Source organism: Alligator mississippiensis, chromosome 5 (genome assembly GCF_030867095.1).
Source record: "Alligator mississippiensis isolate rAllMis1 chromosome 5, rAllMis1, whole genome shotgun sequence".
Lineage (NCBI taxonomy): Eukaryota > Metazoa > Chordata > Crocodylia > Alligatoridae > Alligator > Alligator mississippiensis.
The window spans coordinates 137,585,568-137,604,315 of NC_081828.1; the positions used below are offsets into that span (position 1 = coordinate 137,585,568).

At 44.7% G+C, this 18,748-nt stretch overlaps 1 protein-coding gene across 2 annotated transcripts; it reads left to right on the plus strand.

Annotated features, from left to right (window-relative positions):
• Positions 1-2,260: 2,260 nt before the first annotated feature.
• Positions 2,261-14,893, plus strand: LOC102564413 (C-C chemokine receptor type 5). 2 transcript variants are annotated; one of them, XM_006261944.4, is made up of 3 exons: positions 2,261-2,453; positions 2,551-2,661; positions 13,340-14,893. In XM_006261944.4, exon 3 carries the CDS (start codon positions 13,351-13,353, stop codon positions 14,407-14,409), a length of 1,059 nt encoding a protein of 352 aa, XP_006262006.1. In that variant the 5' UTR covers positions 2,261-2,453; positions 2,551-2,661; positions 13,340-13,350; the 3' UTR covers positions 14,410-14,893. The 2 variants fall into 2 exon arrangements, with proteins under 2 accessions (XP_006262006.1, XP_059584753.1); XM_059728770.1 differs by lacking the exons at positions 2,261-2,453; positions 2,551-2,661 and adding an exon at positions 10,538-10,701.
• The last annotated feature ends 3,855 nt before the right edge of the window (positions 14,894-18,748 follow it).

The following is an 18,748-nucleotide window of genomic DNA, read 5'->3' on the forward strand; positions in this document are numbered from 1 at the left end:
CTCAGTCCCTGCTGCCCTCCAGTGTGTAAGGGAGAGATTGCAGCTGGAAATGGAACAAATGCCCAAAGTTATAACCTACCAAAAAGGCTATGGGTGTGTGTAGACAAAATGGGGGACCTAAATTGAAGTGGTGGGTTTTAAAAAACACCGCTTCAATTTAGGGCTGCTTGAACCCCTGTGTCATGCAGACACCCTGATGACTTACCTTCCTCGGCAGTGGGGAGGGGGGGTACGCTGCTGGTGGGTGGAGCGGCCCCTGGGTTAGGGAGTGCAGGAGGGCTGGTGCTTCCCTCCGCGGCAGCCTGCCCCCAGGCAGTACCTGCCTGCCAGTACATGGCTTGGGTGGTCCCAGGGGGCAACGCAGCCATGGAGGGAAGCACCGGTCCCCCACACAGCTCAGGCAAGCAGGCTGGAGGAGGTGGGCAGGGGAAAGATCAGGTTTGCTGCTTTTCTTGGGCAGAGCCTGTTTTCCCAGGCTGCTGCCAGGCTGCCCGCAGGGCTTCCTGCAGAGCCGTGGAGCTGCAAGGAGTCCGGTGCTTCACTCTGCGGCTGGTAGGGGCAGCAAACTAAAACTCCTCGAAGGAGCTTTAGTTTGCTGCACCATAAGTCATTTAAGGTGCATTACGCCACCAAATTTCCAACAGTGGTTGAAATTAATGTGTAATACGCTGCCAAGGCATATAAACACCGACACCATTAAAGTGGTGCAAAAGCATTTAGTCTGCTTTAAAGTGTTGTGCACACATGCCTCTCATTTCATCTACACACAGCCTATGCCATCAACTTTTTTAGACTGAAGGCACCATTGCATAGACTCGTGGTACCCTTTGGAAAATGTCAGCCCTTAGTTTCCACTCTTTTTTGTTTGATTACAGAAAAATAACAACAACTTTTCTGTCACAAAGAACTCAGAAAGCCCACAATTATAGATTTCTATTTGAAATTCCTGGTTTATTTTGTGAATCATGTTTGCAAACTTAACACTATTAACGTTGTGTGGTACCGTGACACCTTGGTTGAGAATCAGTGACCTACACAATGTTTCATTAGCTTATTTTCAAGACTACTGGTGAAAAAGACAAGAGTTCCAGACCTTTCCCAGATTTTACTAGATTCCATTTTGGCTCAGAGGATAAGAAAGATAGGCACCCACTATCCATCTAGACCTACCATGGTTAAAAAGAATCTTATTTATTTATCTTTTAATTATGTAATTTTTTACATTTATATCCTGCTGTGTCCAAAAGGCTTAGAGTGGCCTTACAACAAACAAACAGCCCACAGACAGGATTCCCAACCAACACCCAGGAACCCAAAAATTATAACTTCCTGCCCAACCACTGCTTCCCTGCCCAAACCCCCAAATAAACAAACCTTCCTGTCAATCCCAACCACACCTCCTACTTGCCACTCATGTCTAAATACGAGAAACCTCTTTGTACTTGCCAACCCCACTTACCATTATTTCTCCTAAACCTTTGTTCCCACAAAATTAATGCTATGTTTAATTTATTTTGGGTGACTAGATATCTCTGGTCCTAGGCTCATGAAAGGGATCAAGTGTGGATGCCTAAACAGTCCTCCTATCCAGGATCTGGTCTGAGTGACAGAATCAACTAAATTGACTGATCAGTGCCGTAGCAATGAAGTTTGGCACCCGGGGAAAAGCCCGCAGCGGCAGCCCACCCTCGCCCCATGCACAGATCCGGGGGGCACATGCCTCTCTCCCCACCACGCTTGCCCGGGAGTGCATGCAGCAGTAGGAGCCGCTCCTGCCCCATACCCCCACAAATGAGTCACTCACGGCTCTGTCCTGGCTGGCTGGGCAGTGCCTATTGGAGCCCCTTCAATTTGGCATGTAGCGCGGTGGCCCCACTTTGCTATGGCACTGACTGAGATCTACCATAGTGCACTCAAAATAATGAGGCAGGCAGCACTGTAACTGTCAAGATCAAATGTTACAGTTGTTGTACAACGGCACCAACCACACAGCTTCACCTGTTGCTAAGTGACTGATTAATAGAAAAGGCTAAAGAATGGACATTTAAATTCCCATACAAAAATGTTTCTTTTTAAAGAGAATTAGTTGAATGGGATATACAGATAACGACAAAAACCAAAAAAACTCCCTAGAAGTTTCTATAATTGTATTCTTGGATTGTGAAATCTTCAGTCCAGCCACCACAAAGGTCTTCTACAGATTTCAAAATCTCTTTGCACATCTGTGCTTTAGTGAATTTTACCAAGTGGTCTGAATGTCCATTTATAGAAAAGAAGAACTTAATTTTCTTGATTTTTTTTACCGAGACATTTGAATTCTCACTAGAATTCTGCAAGCTTGTCTTGCACATTTTCACACAGGAAGAGGTGTTATCTGACCTGCTTTCTTATGTGCTAAAGTGATTTATACACTGTAGCTGTATAAGGCGTAAGTTGCATCCACGAGACGTTGGGTAAGTTGTCTTTCATCTGGGTTTTTTTGTGTTTATAAATTGATGGGTTGTTTACAGATATCCTGACCTGAAAATTACCTGCTAAATCATTTTTCAGTGGATTCGATTCACCTTTAAAAATAACCATTGAGAAAACACAGACAGAGTGGAATGGAATAAGCTATTTTAAAAGGACATAACCACTACTAGTGTTCAGGAGAAAAACAAGGTAAGCAATGAGCAGATTTCTAGACATTGTGCTGCACAATATGTAATGGAATTAGCTGTCTCTTGCTGTCAGATCAAATATGAAAGATTTTACTATAAGAAATTGATACTAAATTGTGGCAAAATTCTAATTAATGTAAGCAAATGCTGGTCTAGTGACGATGACATGATATACCCTGCAGAGCTAAGTGTCGAGCAAAGTGGGTGATATTCCCCAATCAGTATATATTGTGATGGAAATTTGCCATCAAATATCAAAATATAAACCCCTTTCTATCATGAAGAGAGGAGAATCTGTTTTGCTAAAGTAGAAATATTGGTGTTGTAATTTAAAGACTGGAGGATGGAACCTGTTTACGTGTAATACATCTCTCCATAGGAATGCCCTGTGTAATTTAGCTTTAATCTTCATTTTATGCTGTTTAGCAACTATATGGCACCATGAATAGGAACTCTGACTGCAGTTCATTTTAAATAAATTTGGCACTTTAAAAAAGTATAATTGTGATCTGAAACTTCCTGTGAAACAATGACATCTAACTTGGCTGATTTATTTGTAAGCTAAATACATGGCCAGCTTTTGACTCAAGAACAATAAAGACTGTAAGCCTGTTCTTTCTCGTTTGTTTTTTAGTGTGGGGGGAATTTCTCTTTCTTTTTTTTGATAGACTAACTGCAGATTTCTGGAAAGGAATCCTAGGCTGCATTCATAGTGATATGTGCAGAGGATAAAGCCATCCTCTGTACATAGCTACATTTGTCTCCTAATGAAATGCTTTGCACCAACAGATGATACAGGATGACACACTGCTCTTTAAATGATAAGGAAGCCTAGGCACTGAGAGATTAAATCACTTGTTAGGTAGCAAAGTCAGATGCCCCAGATCTTTCAACTTGTGGTCAAATGTTCCAGCTACTTAACTAGGGTGTTTCCTAGAACAGCAAAATACAGTGCACGTAGGAATGTTTCGTTTAACATTAGTAAATGCCAAAAGGTGGTTATCAGTATCTGATGCATACTCATGCCAACTGCAAACAGAGACATGACTGCTTATGTGGAGAAACAGTCTGAAGAAACAGGTAGGCTAGTGGAATAGAGTTGAGCTACTGGGAAAATTTTACTGGAGCCAGGGAGAGAGAGGGAGAGACCAAGAGTTAAGCACTTAAATTTGAAGGAAGAAGACAAGCAGCAGGAAAGACCTGGGAGAAAATCTCAGGAGAAAACAATAAGAGCAAGAGAGACTCATATGGATGGAATGGCAAGAAGAACCTCAGTGACAAGGAGGAAGCAGGGCCTTTCAGGAAGGTAGGTCACGATCATAGGAGTGGCTGGAGTTTGCTCTCCTTAGCAGTGTTCTTGAATCCTACTGGTGCCTCTGATTCCTATGCTTGTAGGAATGTATACTTGTACATAGAAATGTAAGCTATGAAGGGAACAGGTTAAGTTTTAGGGACCAAGTTACTTTTCGGAGAAGCTTCTTTTCTGAAAGACTGCTCCAGATTTTTTTTTTAAGTTCAGCACATCTGTATGAGCCATAGGCACTTCCTTTACCAACAAAACCACACCCTGTTGCCATCTGTACAGTGGAACCGTTGTTTTAGAGGGCTGGTACATAGAGCTTTCTGCATACTAGGCCTCCTTACATTAAGGAGTCTGGAATTGTTCCCTCAAATACTGAAGCCCTACAATCACTAGACATTTTGGCTTGATCTTCATTCTCCCACAGCACTTATAAGTAGCTGTGTATGCATGATCGCTTTCCTCATATACTTTAACAAGGTGTTGAGAAAAACAAAACAATTAGATAAACAGAAGCAGTTAATTTAAAGCAAGCTAATTTTTAGGGGGAAAAGCCAATAATTTCCCTGTATGCATGATAGGGTCCAGAATTTTGTAAAGGAAGGTGCAAGAGCAGCAAACTGCATTGCAGGGGTGGCTCCACCCCAGCTCCCAGCTTGCCCCCACCTCACCAGGATGGGCAGACCACACCATGGGAACAGCAGCCAGGGGCTTAAAAAATATCCCAGAATCAGATAAGAACCCTATCCTGTACCTGCTCTTGGCAGCCTCTCCTTTCCCCTCCATGCTCAGCAGCATGTTTCCTCCTCGCTCATTCCCTCCCTCCTCTACCCACCATTGAATCTCCTGCTGTTGTTTGCTGTCCCATGTTGGGGTAAGATCCAGAGCCCCTCCTGCCCTGCTCTAGCTGGGTTGCATGGAGAGCCAGGCTGAGCAAGTGATAATGAGAACGGCAGCAGCAGTGGGCCAGTTCCCTCTCCCTAGTCCTGTGTCCAGGCCTGCGGGGAACACTTGGGGGTGGCGGAGGGACTGAGTAGAGGGGAGGAAGAGGAACCCACCTGCTGCTGCCACTGGGGCACTTTCCTTGAGGAATGGTCTGTATGCAAATGCTCCATTTGATACCATATATAGTTTCTTACGGAGAGCCACCTTTTTTCCTTAAATGTCTTAGCTACAGATGGGGTAAAGCTGTTAGTGGTTTTGCTTCCAGTGTTGGCCCCAATAAAGTACACTTCCTGCTTTTTCTTAGTCAGTCTGCAAGACACTCTCTATATTTTATTAAGCTTGCAGCCTCTCTCTCTCTCGCTACTAGTATCCTGGATAAACCCTAATTCTGCTACCATACATTTGAAACTATTTGGCTTTTACAAAGACAAGTCTAGAGGCCTTCTATAGTTCCCCTATAATTAGGATCTCTTCTGAAAATGTAGTCAAATAATTAAAGTATAGTTAGTATTCCTTTAATGAGTACTCTTTCCAATGGCCCTCCATTCCTTCTAGCAGATAGCATTTTACTTTCACCCCAATCAGTGTACTGACTCCTTTCCCTGTGGGGCCAAAACTCAGGTTGTGGCACTGCTTAACCAAAGTGGCAGACAGGTGCAAATAACCTCCTACCACACAGCAGCCACCCGGGTTGTCATTTATGTTACCTGGGATACAGGTGTCTTGGTAGGTTGGCTACTAAAAAAAACAGACAAGAGGCAGGTCTACAGTGTTTTTATTGTTTATACCCAGAAGACCAAGAATAAACACTTATCCAAGTGACTATCTGGCTACCTGTGACAGTGCAATATATGTTCTCAGCTAGAGATCATCTAGGGTGGGGAGACATAGAAGAGAAGTGGTGGAGGATGGCAGGACTGGCAGCAGGTCTTCTTGAATTTGCTATGTTATCCAAGTTTCGCTCCAGCGTACACTCTATATTTGTATATGGCTTATTTTAATAAACTATTCTCAGAAAACATAAGAAATGCCACTACTGGGTCAGACTATGGGTCTATCTACCCCAGTAACATGTTTCACACAGCAGCAGAGAGTGGATGCTGGGGGGGGTGAACAGGCCATGCCCAGAATCTTTCATCCCCTGCCCCACTGCCTTTGCAGCTTTCAGCATTCAGTGGTTTAAAAAAGTCTGATTCAAAGGCTGCACTCTTATCTATCATGTTCAGTATCTACTGATGGACCTTTCCTCCAAGAATTTGTCCAAACCTTTTTTGGACTGGGCTAAGCTACCTGGCTTCCACCAATACTTTGTGGTAGTGAGTTCCACAAGTTAATTACATGCTTTGTGAAAAGACCTTCCTCCTCTTAGTTTTAAATCTACTACTTCATTTTATGTCTTCTAGTTCTAGTATTTTGGGGGACTGTAAATAATAAATCTATTTACTTTCTCTGCACCATGTAATTTTTTGTAGACCTCAAGCATCTCTTTTTTCTAAACTGAAAAATCCTACCCTATGTAATCTCTCCACATATAGAAACACTACCATGCCCCTATTCATCCTTGTTGCCTTTCTCTGTACCCTGCTTTACAGATCATTTATGAATATATTAAATGGCACCAGTCATAACACAGATCCATGTTTATTGTTTTTCCTTTTGAAAACTGACTATTTATATCCATTCTTTGTTTTCTTACCCTTATGTGACAGCCAGAACCAGAGGGATTAATAAGCAATAATGTGTGCTTCTTGGAGGCATTTGGTATTTTGCCTAAATAGGTAATATTAGTTAATATAAGCTTTTAAGTTTGTAAACTGCAAATGTAACTTGTCTGTCATAAGTTTAACCAAAATGATAAATTAACTGTTCATGGAACTGACTGGGCCCCATAGGCAAAGCTATAGCTGTGAGATTTGCTGGCCTACCAGTTTTTTGCTCAGGGTTCAGCCTTAGCGATAAAAACTGGATCTAACTGCTAGGCACGCCCAAACACATTCCAGGAAAGCATATTCCAAGAAAGCATATTCAATTGAAGCCTAAAAGGGGTTGGGATTTAGGCAGAGCGATGTCAATTTCAAACCTAAAGGTGCTGCATCATAATTTGCTTATTGGATAAACCTGAGTCTGGGTTTTATGATAATTTTAACACCTTTCAGTCCCATAGGGTAACAGCTATAGGGCAACATTGTGAGTGGCCCTGAGGCCAACAGATTAATTTAAGGCTAGGTATAAAAAACACATGCATCAGGTAACCAGTGGGAAGGAGGGAACAGAACAGTCATTTCTATCCCACGCCCGGACCCCAGACTCCCGGTGTGAGTGAGGATTGGATCCTGAGCCAGGGACCTTCCCCGGTAATCCCTCTGACAGCGTCGATCATCAGGGACGCCTGACTTCACTGGAATCACTTGGCGCGCACCTGGCATTGAGGGACTATCGATAAGTTGCCAACCCATGTCTGTCTACTTGTTGTTTTGAATAGCCCAGTGTGGCTAATACCCTCGCAGTGCCCAGTTGGCCTGTGACAGATTGATCTATCTATTATTATTATCTGTTGTTATTATTTACTATTAGCTCTTTTATACTGCCTTATCTGCTTATTGCATTTATCTTTATGTTAACTGTTGTGTGTGTGTAAGCTATAATAAATTTACCTTTATTCCACTCCCAGCTTTGCCTCCTCAATCCGAAACTGAATCAAACAGCCCAGTTGACCTGTGATAAAATTGATACACTCACAGTGCCCAGCTGGCCTGTGACACCCTTAAGTCAATTTCTGATTCGCAAATGGATCTGCCCTCTAATCACATTACAACCCAATTTATTAAGAATCTTTGAAATGTGACTGTGTTGAAGGCTTTTTGGATGTCCAGGTATATTAAATCAACTGGGTGGCCCTAATCCACAATCTTGTTGACATCCTCAAAGAAATGTAAGATATTGTTGAAATGTCCAACCTTTAGAAATGTCATGCTGATTTCTGCTCAACAAGCCCAATTTATCCATGTGCTGGATGATTCTTTTTATTTTTTAAATTATTTTTATATCAGTTTGGCAAGAACTAAGTTTGACTCACTGGCCTGTAGTTCCCTTTCTCCCCTCTGGAGCCCATTTTTAAAATTGAAGTTATATTGGCAACCCTCCAGTCCTCCAATGCCAATGCTGTTTTTAGTGATAGGGTGCATACTAGCGTAATTAGTAGCTCTGCCATTTTGGACTTGAGCTCTTTCAGGTTTCTGGGATGAATACTATCAGGTCCCAGTTATTTGGTACTGTTTAGTTTATCAATCTCCCCTAAACCTTACCTAATGATACCTTGATTCTGCTGACTTGTCCTTTGGAGGAATAGCTCTGGTGAAGGAATCTCCCCAACATCTACTGTAGTATAGCCACTGTAATTTTAATTATTAAATTATACTATAACTTGTTTCTAGCAAGTTTCTCTTCAAATGGTCAAAATGGTAAAAAACAGTTTTACATTTGACTTTTTTATGCGCTTTTTCATTTTCTTCATTTGACTTCTATCTTTTAAATGAACAGTTTTTTGGTGCGCGTGCGGGGGGGGGGGGAGGGGCTGGGTGGTGCTGTTCCCTTTCATAGCCTCCTTTATTCTGCCATTTAGCCATGCTGGCTTCTTTATGGCTTGTTTTTGGTTTTATTATTTATTTGTGGCACACATTTACTCTGTTTCTAATAAGAGGTTCTTCAGTTCCCATGATGCTTGCAGACTTTCAGCCTTCTTTGGTCCCCCACTTAAACCTCTTTCTAACTAGTTTCCTCATTTTTTATAGTTCCCCTTTTTTAAAGGCAAAAGTTACTATGAAAGACTTTTTTATTTTTTATTTTCTCCCCTCCTACACAGATGTCAGACCTATTTATATTGTGGTCACTATTATAGAGTGACTCTTCTGTAATTCTAGATATCAAATCCTGTGCACAACTTAGGACTACATTTTAAGAAGGTTCTTGTAGGTTCCAGGGCTGACCCAGAAAGAAGTCATTTATAGGCTAGGGACAGAAGTTGCACATAAACTGGTTTAAGTAATTGGAAACTGGTTTAAACCTGTAACAAAACAGAAGTTCAGTGCACATAAACCACTTTCTAAATGGCCCCAACTGGTTTAAGATAACACTGGTTGGATGCAGTATCAGACTTCACTGACTGATGTCAAACCAGTTTATGGAACTTCTGTCCCAGACCCCTTCCTGGTTCGAGTTAACTCAGTCCCCCAACCCTGCTTTAACTCATGATCCTGCAACCCTGCTTTGCAACCCTGTGTTATGCCCCTCTACTTCTTAACCTGCTTCCTTCCTGTGTCCCTCAGCCCATAGGGATGGCAGGTAGGGCAGGGGAACACACCCCCAGACTCCCCAAGCCCGGGTCTACACAGCACATGAGGGGAGGGGAGTGAAAGCCACTATGGTGGGGGCTTTTTGACCTTCAGCAGCCCTTTCCAGCACAGCAGGGAGGGAGAAGTCCTTTGGCCCGGGTGCCTGCCCATGCAGCCCAGCATGAGGGCACCAAGGAGCCCCTGCCTTGCAGACTTCCCCCCACCCCAGCCCAGGGTCCCCCAACCCCAGGCAGCCCCAGGGAGCTGAGGGGAATTCTTCCCTCCCGAAAACCCCTGTGAGTCTCAGGCACCCTCAGGAAGTGGAGGGAAATTCTCCGACTCTTCTGGAGCCAGTTTTGCCAGAGCTGCTGTGAGTCTGAAGCAAAATGAGTTGCAGAGAACCAGAAGTTCCCTGCATTCCCTGAAGCTGCCTCGGGCTGTCCCTGAGACTTGCAGCAGCTAGGGCAAGCAACTCTGGGGTTCGGCAGTCCCTGAGGCTGCCTCAGGCTGGGAGACCCTGGGCTGGGAGCATGAATGACACGTGCCTCCTATGTGTTGCCTATGGCTGGGGGGGGGTGGAAGCCCCCCAAGATGGGGGCTCCCTGGTGCCCCCTTGCTGGGCTGCATGGGCAGGGACCCAGCTCTTCCCTCCCGTGGCAGCTGCTGAAGCCATCAGCAGCTGGGAAGGGGGAGGGGGAAATTCCTCTTGGCTCTCCAGGGTTGCCTGGGCTGGGGAACCCAGGCTGGGGGAAACCCCCAGAGGGGGAGGCTGCCCTGAGATTGGCCAGCACCTGGACAGGGGGCTTCCTCAACCCTCTGTAGAGGGACAGCAGGAGGTTGGAAGCATGTACTAGAGAGCCAGTTGGGGACACTGGGCTGGGCTGGCAGTCTGAGAGATGTGCTCTAGCACCCCCTACCTACCAGTCTGGGTCACTACAAGCCTCCCCCTGCCTCTCCCATTTTTATTATTCTATTCTTTTGTATCAATTCCCTTAGCCTTTCTAGCTCACTGTTGCCATCCTGATCTGGTGGTCAGTACACTTTTCTGATTTAGACGTGGAATTTCTACCCACAGTTTCTATTGTTATCGTATTCTTTAGTTATCAGTTAAAATATCTACCCTATTTAACTTGGGGCAGTCTTTGTAGAGTGCCACTCTCCACTGTTCTTGTTATTCCTGTACGTAACAGAGCACAGAATGCTCTGTTACTTACAAGGGGCCTGAGCAGCAACCAGGCAGCCCGCAGCTGGCTGTTATCTCAATCAGACAATGTTGCCTGATTGGGGAACAGGACTCAGCTGTAAGGGCTATGCCCTGGACAACAGGGGCAGTAGTCTGCTGCCAGAAGCCGAAGGAACAGCATTTGCCTGAGCTGCTGCTCAGTACACTGACTGATTCAGGCTGGACATAAGGAAGAACTTTACTGTTTGAGCCCCCAAGGTTTGGACTAGACTGCCACTGGAGGTAGTTCAGGCACCCACTTTGAACTCTTGGGGCAGGGGGCTGGACTCAATGATCCTTTGGGGTCCCTTCCAGCCGGAATGTCTATGAAAATCTATGAAAGGGAGGAGCTACTGGGGGTGGCAGGAAGCTCCTGGTCCTGTGTATGACTTGAAACTGCACCCTTCTGAGTGGAGATGGAGCTACCTGTGGTGGGGTAGCTCCCCAGAAATGCCAGGCCAGTTACCTCCCTCGTGAAAGGCAGGTAGGGGCACCTGATAACCCCAGCCCCCATATCCCTGGTGGGTAGTTTGATCAGGACAGGGGGAGCCCAGGCTCACTGTGAGCACTAAGGCAGGGCCCAGGTCAGTGGAATAACCTGTGGCAGTGCCCAGTCTTGCAGTGGAGCCTGTGGTTGCATTAGGGAACTGGGAGTTAGGCTCCAGGGGGGAATGGAACTTGGAGCCCTAGTCCCATAGTGAGGGGCTTAGAGCCTGGTGTGAGGGGCTTGTAGGCCCAGAGGGAGAAGCTTGGAGCCCGGGGACAGGGCTTGGAGCCTGGGGATGGGGCTTAGAGCCAAGACAAGGTTGGAGCCTGGGGATGGGGCTTGCAGCCCAGGGACAGGGCTGGTAAGCCCAGAGATGGGGCTGGGAGCCCAGTGTGTATTAAGGTTATAATGAGGCTGGGTGCTAGGCCATGAAAGCATGATAAGGTGGGGTGTTAGGCCATGAAAGCATGATGAGGCCCGCTGTTAGGCTAGGAAACACCTGTGAGGCATGGAGCACATTAAGGGGGAGCCGGAGTGTGTACAGAGGCCCTACTCTTATCATTTCTGTATTGTTTATATCCTGGTATTAGAGTATGCCGTGCTCCCCCTCCCCCCTGCCACCAGGGGCACTGCGTTCATGAATGCAGTGCCTTATTTGCATATTTCACCATTCGCGGGGGATATGAGGATGTATCTCCCACTAATGGCAAGGGTCATCTGTAGTGTTGGTTGGAGAGAACTGGCTCTGGGCAGTTAGTCAGAAGGGACTGATGAAAATGCTACCTATATGGTGGGGGAGCTTGCCCACCCTGCATGGAAGCCCCAGAAGGGGCTCAAAAGGTGCAGGGAAGAGAGGGCTTACCCTTCCAGTGTGGCAGGGAGCCCATGTGTCATGTAGCCCCTGCAGCATGAAACCTGCGGTCCATACAGCATGTGGCCCCTGGCCATTCTGAGGTTGGACAGCTCTGATATGGTATAGATTATCATTTTGTGTAATGACTCCTTTTCAGCCTTTTGCTCTGTTTGGTTTGATCTCACTACTGATTTAGCTGGATATGGTGATTGCTTTCTTTACTATGCTGAACAGACTAATTATAATATCTGCAAAAGGTAACTCTTCAGTACAGGTGAACCGATATATTGGTCCATATTGGATCAGCAACCATAAAAGAAAAATTGACATTATTGGCAATTGGCTTCTTTTGGCCATTGTAGCCAATAATGTCACCAATAAATGTTGTGTATATGTATGCAGCCACAGCATGCACATAGCAAGGAATGCAGCCCAGCAGTGTGGAGAGCAGCATCTGGCCAATAAGTCTGTCAGAGGGAAGGGGCATGGGGAAGGGAAGGGATGTGTTGGGGTGGTGAGGGAGGGAGTGGGGCTGGGGCAGGGATAGGTGCTGGTGCTGGCCCTGCCCACCCGGGGCATGGCAGGGTGTGGGACAGAGCTGTGGGTGGCTCGTCCAGGGGGCGGGGGGGGGCGCTCCCCATCACTGCGCACACCCCTGGGGAGGTATGGGAATTGTGCACAGGGTGAGGGTGGGTTGCCTGCTGCAGGCTTGGAGCCAGGGGCTATGCTGGACTTTACCTGACAGGGGCGCTCGGCTAGGGCTGCACTTGGGGAGGATGAGGGCAAGGTGGGGCAGGGTGGGTGGTGGCAGCACTGGGGCTACCAGGTGGGCTATGGCCAACCCAAAATTTGCCATAGCCTCCCCCATAGCCACCACTCCCAATGCTGCTGCTGCCTGCCCTGCCCCTGCCTGCCCTAGCTGGGCAGTGCCTGCCCTTTCCTCTGCCCCTGCCCCAGCCCCACTCCCTCCATCACCGTGGTGGCCTCCATCTGGTCCCCCACACTCCTTCTCTTCCCTGTGCCCCTTCCTCCCTCACAGACATAGCCTGACACTGGTCTCCAAGCTGCTGGGCTGCATATCAGCTATTGGATCGATATCAGCCGATATGGCTAGTTAATAATCAGCCATCAGTATTGGTCAAAAAAATGCACCCCTACTCTTCAGTCACTAAAAATAGACTTTGAGTTCTTCTGCTTTAGCTGCACTTCTGTAATTTGGCACAGACCCCTTGAAAGTGTCCAAGGCTAGCAATACTATGATTTTTACCAAAGATGAAGGCTGTGAATCCTAAATGTTACCTGTGGAAACCAAAATTTAGCGCAAGTTGAACGTAGCAGGTTGACTTTCTAGGTGATCTGCAGTCTTCATTTGTATCATGACAGCGGCTGTGTTATACTGTTTCCTACAGCAAAATTTAGCATGCACAGCATATTTAAATCTCTCTGAGAAACACATGGTTATACAAAACACTGTGTTTTACTTCTTTCGCTGTGGTACTATCCAGTTTCCTGTAAGTAACATTCCCTTGCTTCTTTCTCAGGCCACTGCAAGATGAACATTTCTACCTTTGACCCAGACCTAGAGTTGATGACAACAACATTTGACTATGAGGATTACTCACCGTGCAAAAATGAAGATGCCCAAAAGTTTGGTTCTCAGTTTCTACCACCACTTTATTCTTTGGTGCTCCTTTTTGGCCTTGTGGGCAATACATTAGTTGTTCTGATCCTGATAAAATACAAGAGACTGAAAAATATGACTGATATCTACCTGCTAAATTTGGCTATCTCTGATTTGCTTTTTGTATTTTCTCTACCATTCTGGGCATACCAGGCAGCACATAATTGGATTTTTGGAGATGTAATGTGTAAAATTCTTTCAGGAATCTATTGCTTGGGCTTTTATAGTGGAATCTTTTTTATAATACTGTTGACAATAGATAGATACCTAGCAATTGTCCATGCAGTGTTTGCTTTGAAAGCCAGGACTGTTGTCTATGGCAGCCTCACTAGCTTTGCTGTTTGGTTTGTTGCTGCATTGGCCTCTCTCCCAATGGTAATATATTATGGTTCTCAAGATTTGACCTGCAGCCTTCATTTTTCACATCAGTCTCAGAGCCAATGGAATCAATTCTTAACTTTAAAGAGGATCTTCCTGGGACTTGTTGTTCCCTTGATCATTATGATCTTCTGCTACACCGAAATTATAAGGACACTACTGAGATGTAGGAATGAGAAAAAACACAAGGCAGTCAAGCTTATTTTTCTCATAATGATTGTTTATTTTCTCTTCTGGACACCATACAGCATTGTTCTTCTTCTACACATTTTTCCAAAGGCAGTTTCTCTTGATAACTGTTACAGCAGCAATCAGGTTTTGGTTGCAATCCAAGTAACAGAATCTATTGCAATGATCCACTGTTGTATTAACCCCTTGATCTATGCCTTTGCTGGAGAGAAATTTAGGAAATACCTTAATAGCTTTTTCAGAAAGCACATTTCAATTCAGTGCTCTAAGTATTGTCCTTCTCTCTATGCTGATAGATGTGAACGGACCAGTTCCACAAACACCCAGTCTACTGGGGAACAGGAATTCTCTGCTGTTCTGTAAAATGTGTCTAACACATAGTTATATTGACTTGTATGGAAACAGCTGAAAAAGGAAAAATGGTGTTTGAATACTGGCTTAAAGAAAGCAATAATTGGTGTGTTGACAATATACAAAACATATGCATATACCACCATCACTGGCAATCCCTCACAGTCAAGGTTGACTGTCTTCCATGATGGCCTTATCTGTGGGTTGAAAGATGACTGTCAAGGCCAATTCAGGATTGACAAGCTCTGTTACAGGTAGGGCACAAGTTTCCATGTAGGGTGGGTGGTTCTGGATTCTTGATTCGGTCTACAGCACACTGTTTCTGCTGTTCCTGCTTATCCGTCTCCTGCTGTCATTGTAAGACTTCAAAGTAAGATGCACGTACTAATACTCACACAAAAATCTGCATTTGCTTATACTGATGGCTATTTGTATATTGAAAAAGTAGATATACATACCAAGTTACTTATGTAAATAAAGACTTTTGCTGACTTTTGCTGTGATAATAGATATGCGCTCACTTTTTGGTAAATGCCATGTGTATGCAATCCTTAGAAAAAAATAGTCTTATACTCTGAGGGTCCTTACAGAAGTTACAGAAAGGCACCTCAATGTCACTGAAACTTTGCTTTACACAAAGCGCTTTAAGTTACAGCATCATCTAAACTAACAGATGTTCAGCATTTGGTGGTGGGGGCATTACAATTTTTGTACTCCAAAAAATTACATTTGGGAGATGGTGCCTTTTGCACTTCCTCTGAAACAGCTTCATTTGGCCATCAGCAGAGACAGGATTTTGGATTAGATGAACCACTGTCCTGGGGCACCAACCTGCCCTGGTTTACAGACAGCTCCCCACTTCCCCTCCCCCCTTTCAAATCTCAAATGGCATCTCTCAAACAACAGACTAATGAACTCCCATCCTCACCAAGGCACCTGGTCTTGCAGTGGACCCAAATGTCCCTATATCACTAATGGACCTAATAACAAGGAAAAAAAAATCCTTCAAGGTCCATTCATCTGCAACTCTACCAACATCATATATACCATCACCTGCTTACAATGCCCCTCTGTTGTCCACATCAGATAGAGCAATCTCTGTGTGTGAGAATAAATGAACATGGATCTCATACTAACTGCAGAAAGAAACAAAAGCTTGTGGCAGAACACTTCAGCCTCCCTGGACACTCTAACACTGACCTCAGAATTGCTGTTCTCAGGCAAAAAAAAATTTAAAAACCAGCTTGAATGGGAAACTGCAGAACAGGAAAAAAATCCACAGACTGGACTGTGGTTTAAACAGAGACTAAGGATTGGATTCTCTTTTGTTACCCCCTTTGTTCCTACCGGCTCAATGCTCCTTTGCTTTTCTCTCCTAGCACTGCTTCCTTACCCCTCCCACTTCACCTCCATCCCTCTCTCTCCCCACTCCCTTGTCTTTTTTACCCTAATTTCTCTCTCCTTCCTATAATCTGCTTTTGGCATGTCCTGTTAAAACATCTGATAAAGTGAATACGTGTTCACAAAAGCTTGTGCTCCCTGTATATCTTATTTAGTTAGTCTATAAAAGGTGCATATCTATCCTGCCTTCAGATCCAGTACAGCAATTCCTTCTCTCCTACAGTTTAATATAGGCCATAGAGCAGTGATTCTCACCAGAGTGTTGTGAGATCCTTCCAAGGGTGCTGTGGGGAGCCACATCATGTTAGTGCTATTAGGTGTGCAAACATGATTCACAAGATAAACACAGAGATTTCTAATAGATATCCATGGTGTTAAAAACCTTCTGACTTTCTGTGGTCTTTCTGGGATCTTTGCAAAACGAGAATTGCTTTATTATTATCCTGCACTCAAAATGAGTGAAAACTAAGAGCTGGCATTTTCTGAGGGGTGCCTGGGGACTAAAAAGGGTAAGAACCACTGCCTTAGAACAAAATGATAAGTAGGCAACTGTTACAGAAATGGCACCCACATTGTTTTCAGTTACTAAATGCATTTGGAAACAGGAAATGAAATAAAGAAATCTTTGCTCATCTAACCACTTCTTTCAAATTATTTGCTGTTTTGATAACACCAGTTTTGAATTATATCTATACGGGGGAGTATGAGGAAGCTGTTATTGAATTTTCTAATTTCTTGGGTATTAGTGTATACATTCTTTGTGAACACATTGAACAGCAGCCATCTGTTGGAATTTGTAATGTGATTTTTAAGGGATCATATCTTGAAAAAAATGAACAAGTTAGCATTGTAAGAAATAGAATCAAGTAATGAAGCTTTGAAAGGACAATTACTTTTTCAGAGACAATGTGTTTCATGTAGTAGCCAGTTTTTTCAATTAAAGCAACTCTCTTTGTGATATATTCTCAAGAACAGCTTGGAATTCCCCTTAAAGTTAGATCACACACACACTGCGAGTATTATGCAGCATGGGTATCCTGACCCTCCTGTATGGATATCAAAACACAACCCAGCTCCTTGCAGAAAAAGCCATGCTGCAAATGTTAATCATGAAAGCAGCCCATGCTACTGGAGGTGGCTGCAAACTAAGGAGCCCATGCAATTAGAAGGAATTGCCCTTACAGCCTGGATCTTTTCAGAAGAGCTGTTTGCAACTCAGTGGGTATGTCTACATGAGACATTTACTGTGGAGTAGACTAATTAGCTCTGCAGTAAACATTGTGCATCTACATATGAGGCCTTATTAGGCTGGAGTAAACTAATTAACTCTGCAACAGGATAGTACTTGTAAATATATAAGATATATCCTGCTGTAGAGTTTTCCAAAGCAGTGCACATGTAGATGTTGCTGCAGCTTGCTGGGGAATGAGGATCCTTCTGTGTGGGAGCTGCCTGCCGGCTTGCCCTGCACTGAAGGATCCTCATGTCCCAGCCAGCCCCTCTGCATCACACTGAGCCAGGGGAGCGGTCCTGGGCTGGCAGGCTGGCCCCTAGCCTCCCTGCCAGCTGAATGTGTTGTGGTCCAGGGCGCACATGTAGACTGTGCTCAGGAGCAATAAACTCCAGTGTGATAAGTACCAGAGTTTATTGCATCACGTTAATATGCACGTGTAGATGTGCCCAATGTGCTACAATAAAGGACAGTGATTCTGGCAGCCTGGCAGCCTGGCTCCAGAGGTGGGTTGTCTGGCCCATGAGGAGCCCTGTAGTCCAGAACCAGCTTGTTCACTCCTTTGATTCTGACACCCCTGTCCTAGATCATTAGCAGTGCCAAGCTGCTGGGCTGTCTGCTATACTGAAGAGCCATTTGGCCTGTGCTAGCACTTGGTCTAGAAGACTAGCTTCTACCAATGTGTGACAACATTTTTTCTGGACACATCAAATAAAGTAGGATATCAAGAACCTTGAGTGAGGTGGTTAGCTGTATTAGCCTGGAGTCAGGCAGATGAGAGGGACATGTGGAATCTTATTAATTTCCTTGTTCAGAGGCATGAGCTTTCATAAGATTACAGCCACTTCATCAGGTGCTGTGAATGGACTTGTCAAAAGCCTTTTCAGATTTATCTGCTTCTCATCTAAAGGCTATTAAAAATCCCCTAAGGCAGAACACTGAACCTTTTTTTTGTAGTAACTTTGTGAAAACCAAGGGTGCAGACAGGCAATCATTGAACTGTTCCAAAATGTCCAGAACTAAAAACTGATTCACAATTGTGTGAACGCTATGGGAGGGGAGTGTTTGCACCTCATGCTTTGGGAGTTCCAGGGGTGGATGATCTGTGACTGGGGTATTTCCACTTTCCTGCTATCCCTTTTTTACTAAACATGAGTTCAATAAACTTCAGTAGCCTGCAAATGACCAAAGTCTGCAGTGTGCTTGTCTGACTCAGAAAAGAGAAGGAGGAATTGCTTGGTTCCCAGGGACTGTGGGGGGACACACGATAAGAGGCTGCAGTTGCATAGAGAGTGAAGACTTAGTGGATAGTTAGAAAGAAAGCTTTATTGAATAGGCAGTGCAAGGGAGCTCATTAATTAAATAGTGCCAACAAAAAGGGAAAAAGGCAGCGGTCAAGTTCTGGCTGTATACTAGGGGCCAGTTGCAGCAGAGAGGGAGTGTGTGCGCGTGTGTGAGAGGGAGGAAATGATGAGAAGTGCAGCATGGGATGTCTGAAGGACCAACCAGACCCAGGTTACAGAATGTTTGGTGTCTATGCATAATACTGAAACTGTTCACAGTGAGCTGGTTCAAAATAATACTTGATTTTCCAGATTTGAACCATTCTAGGTGGACTTAAACTGGTTTAACAGATTCGTATGTCTGTCCACTTCAGGTTTAAACTGCATTTAAACTGTCCTAAACCTTATGAGTGCCTATGCCCTGAGGCTGCTCATT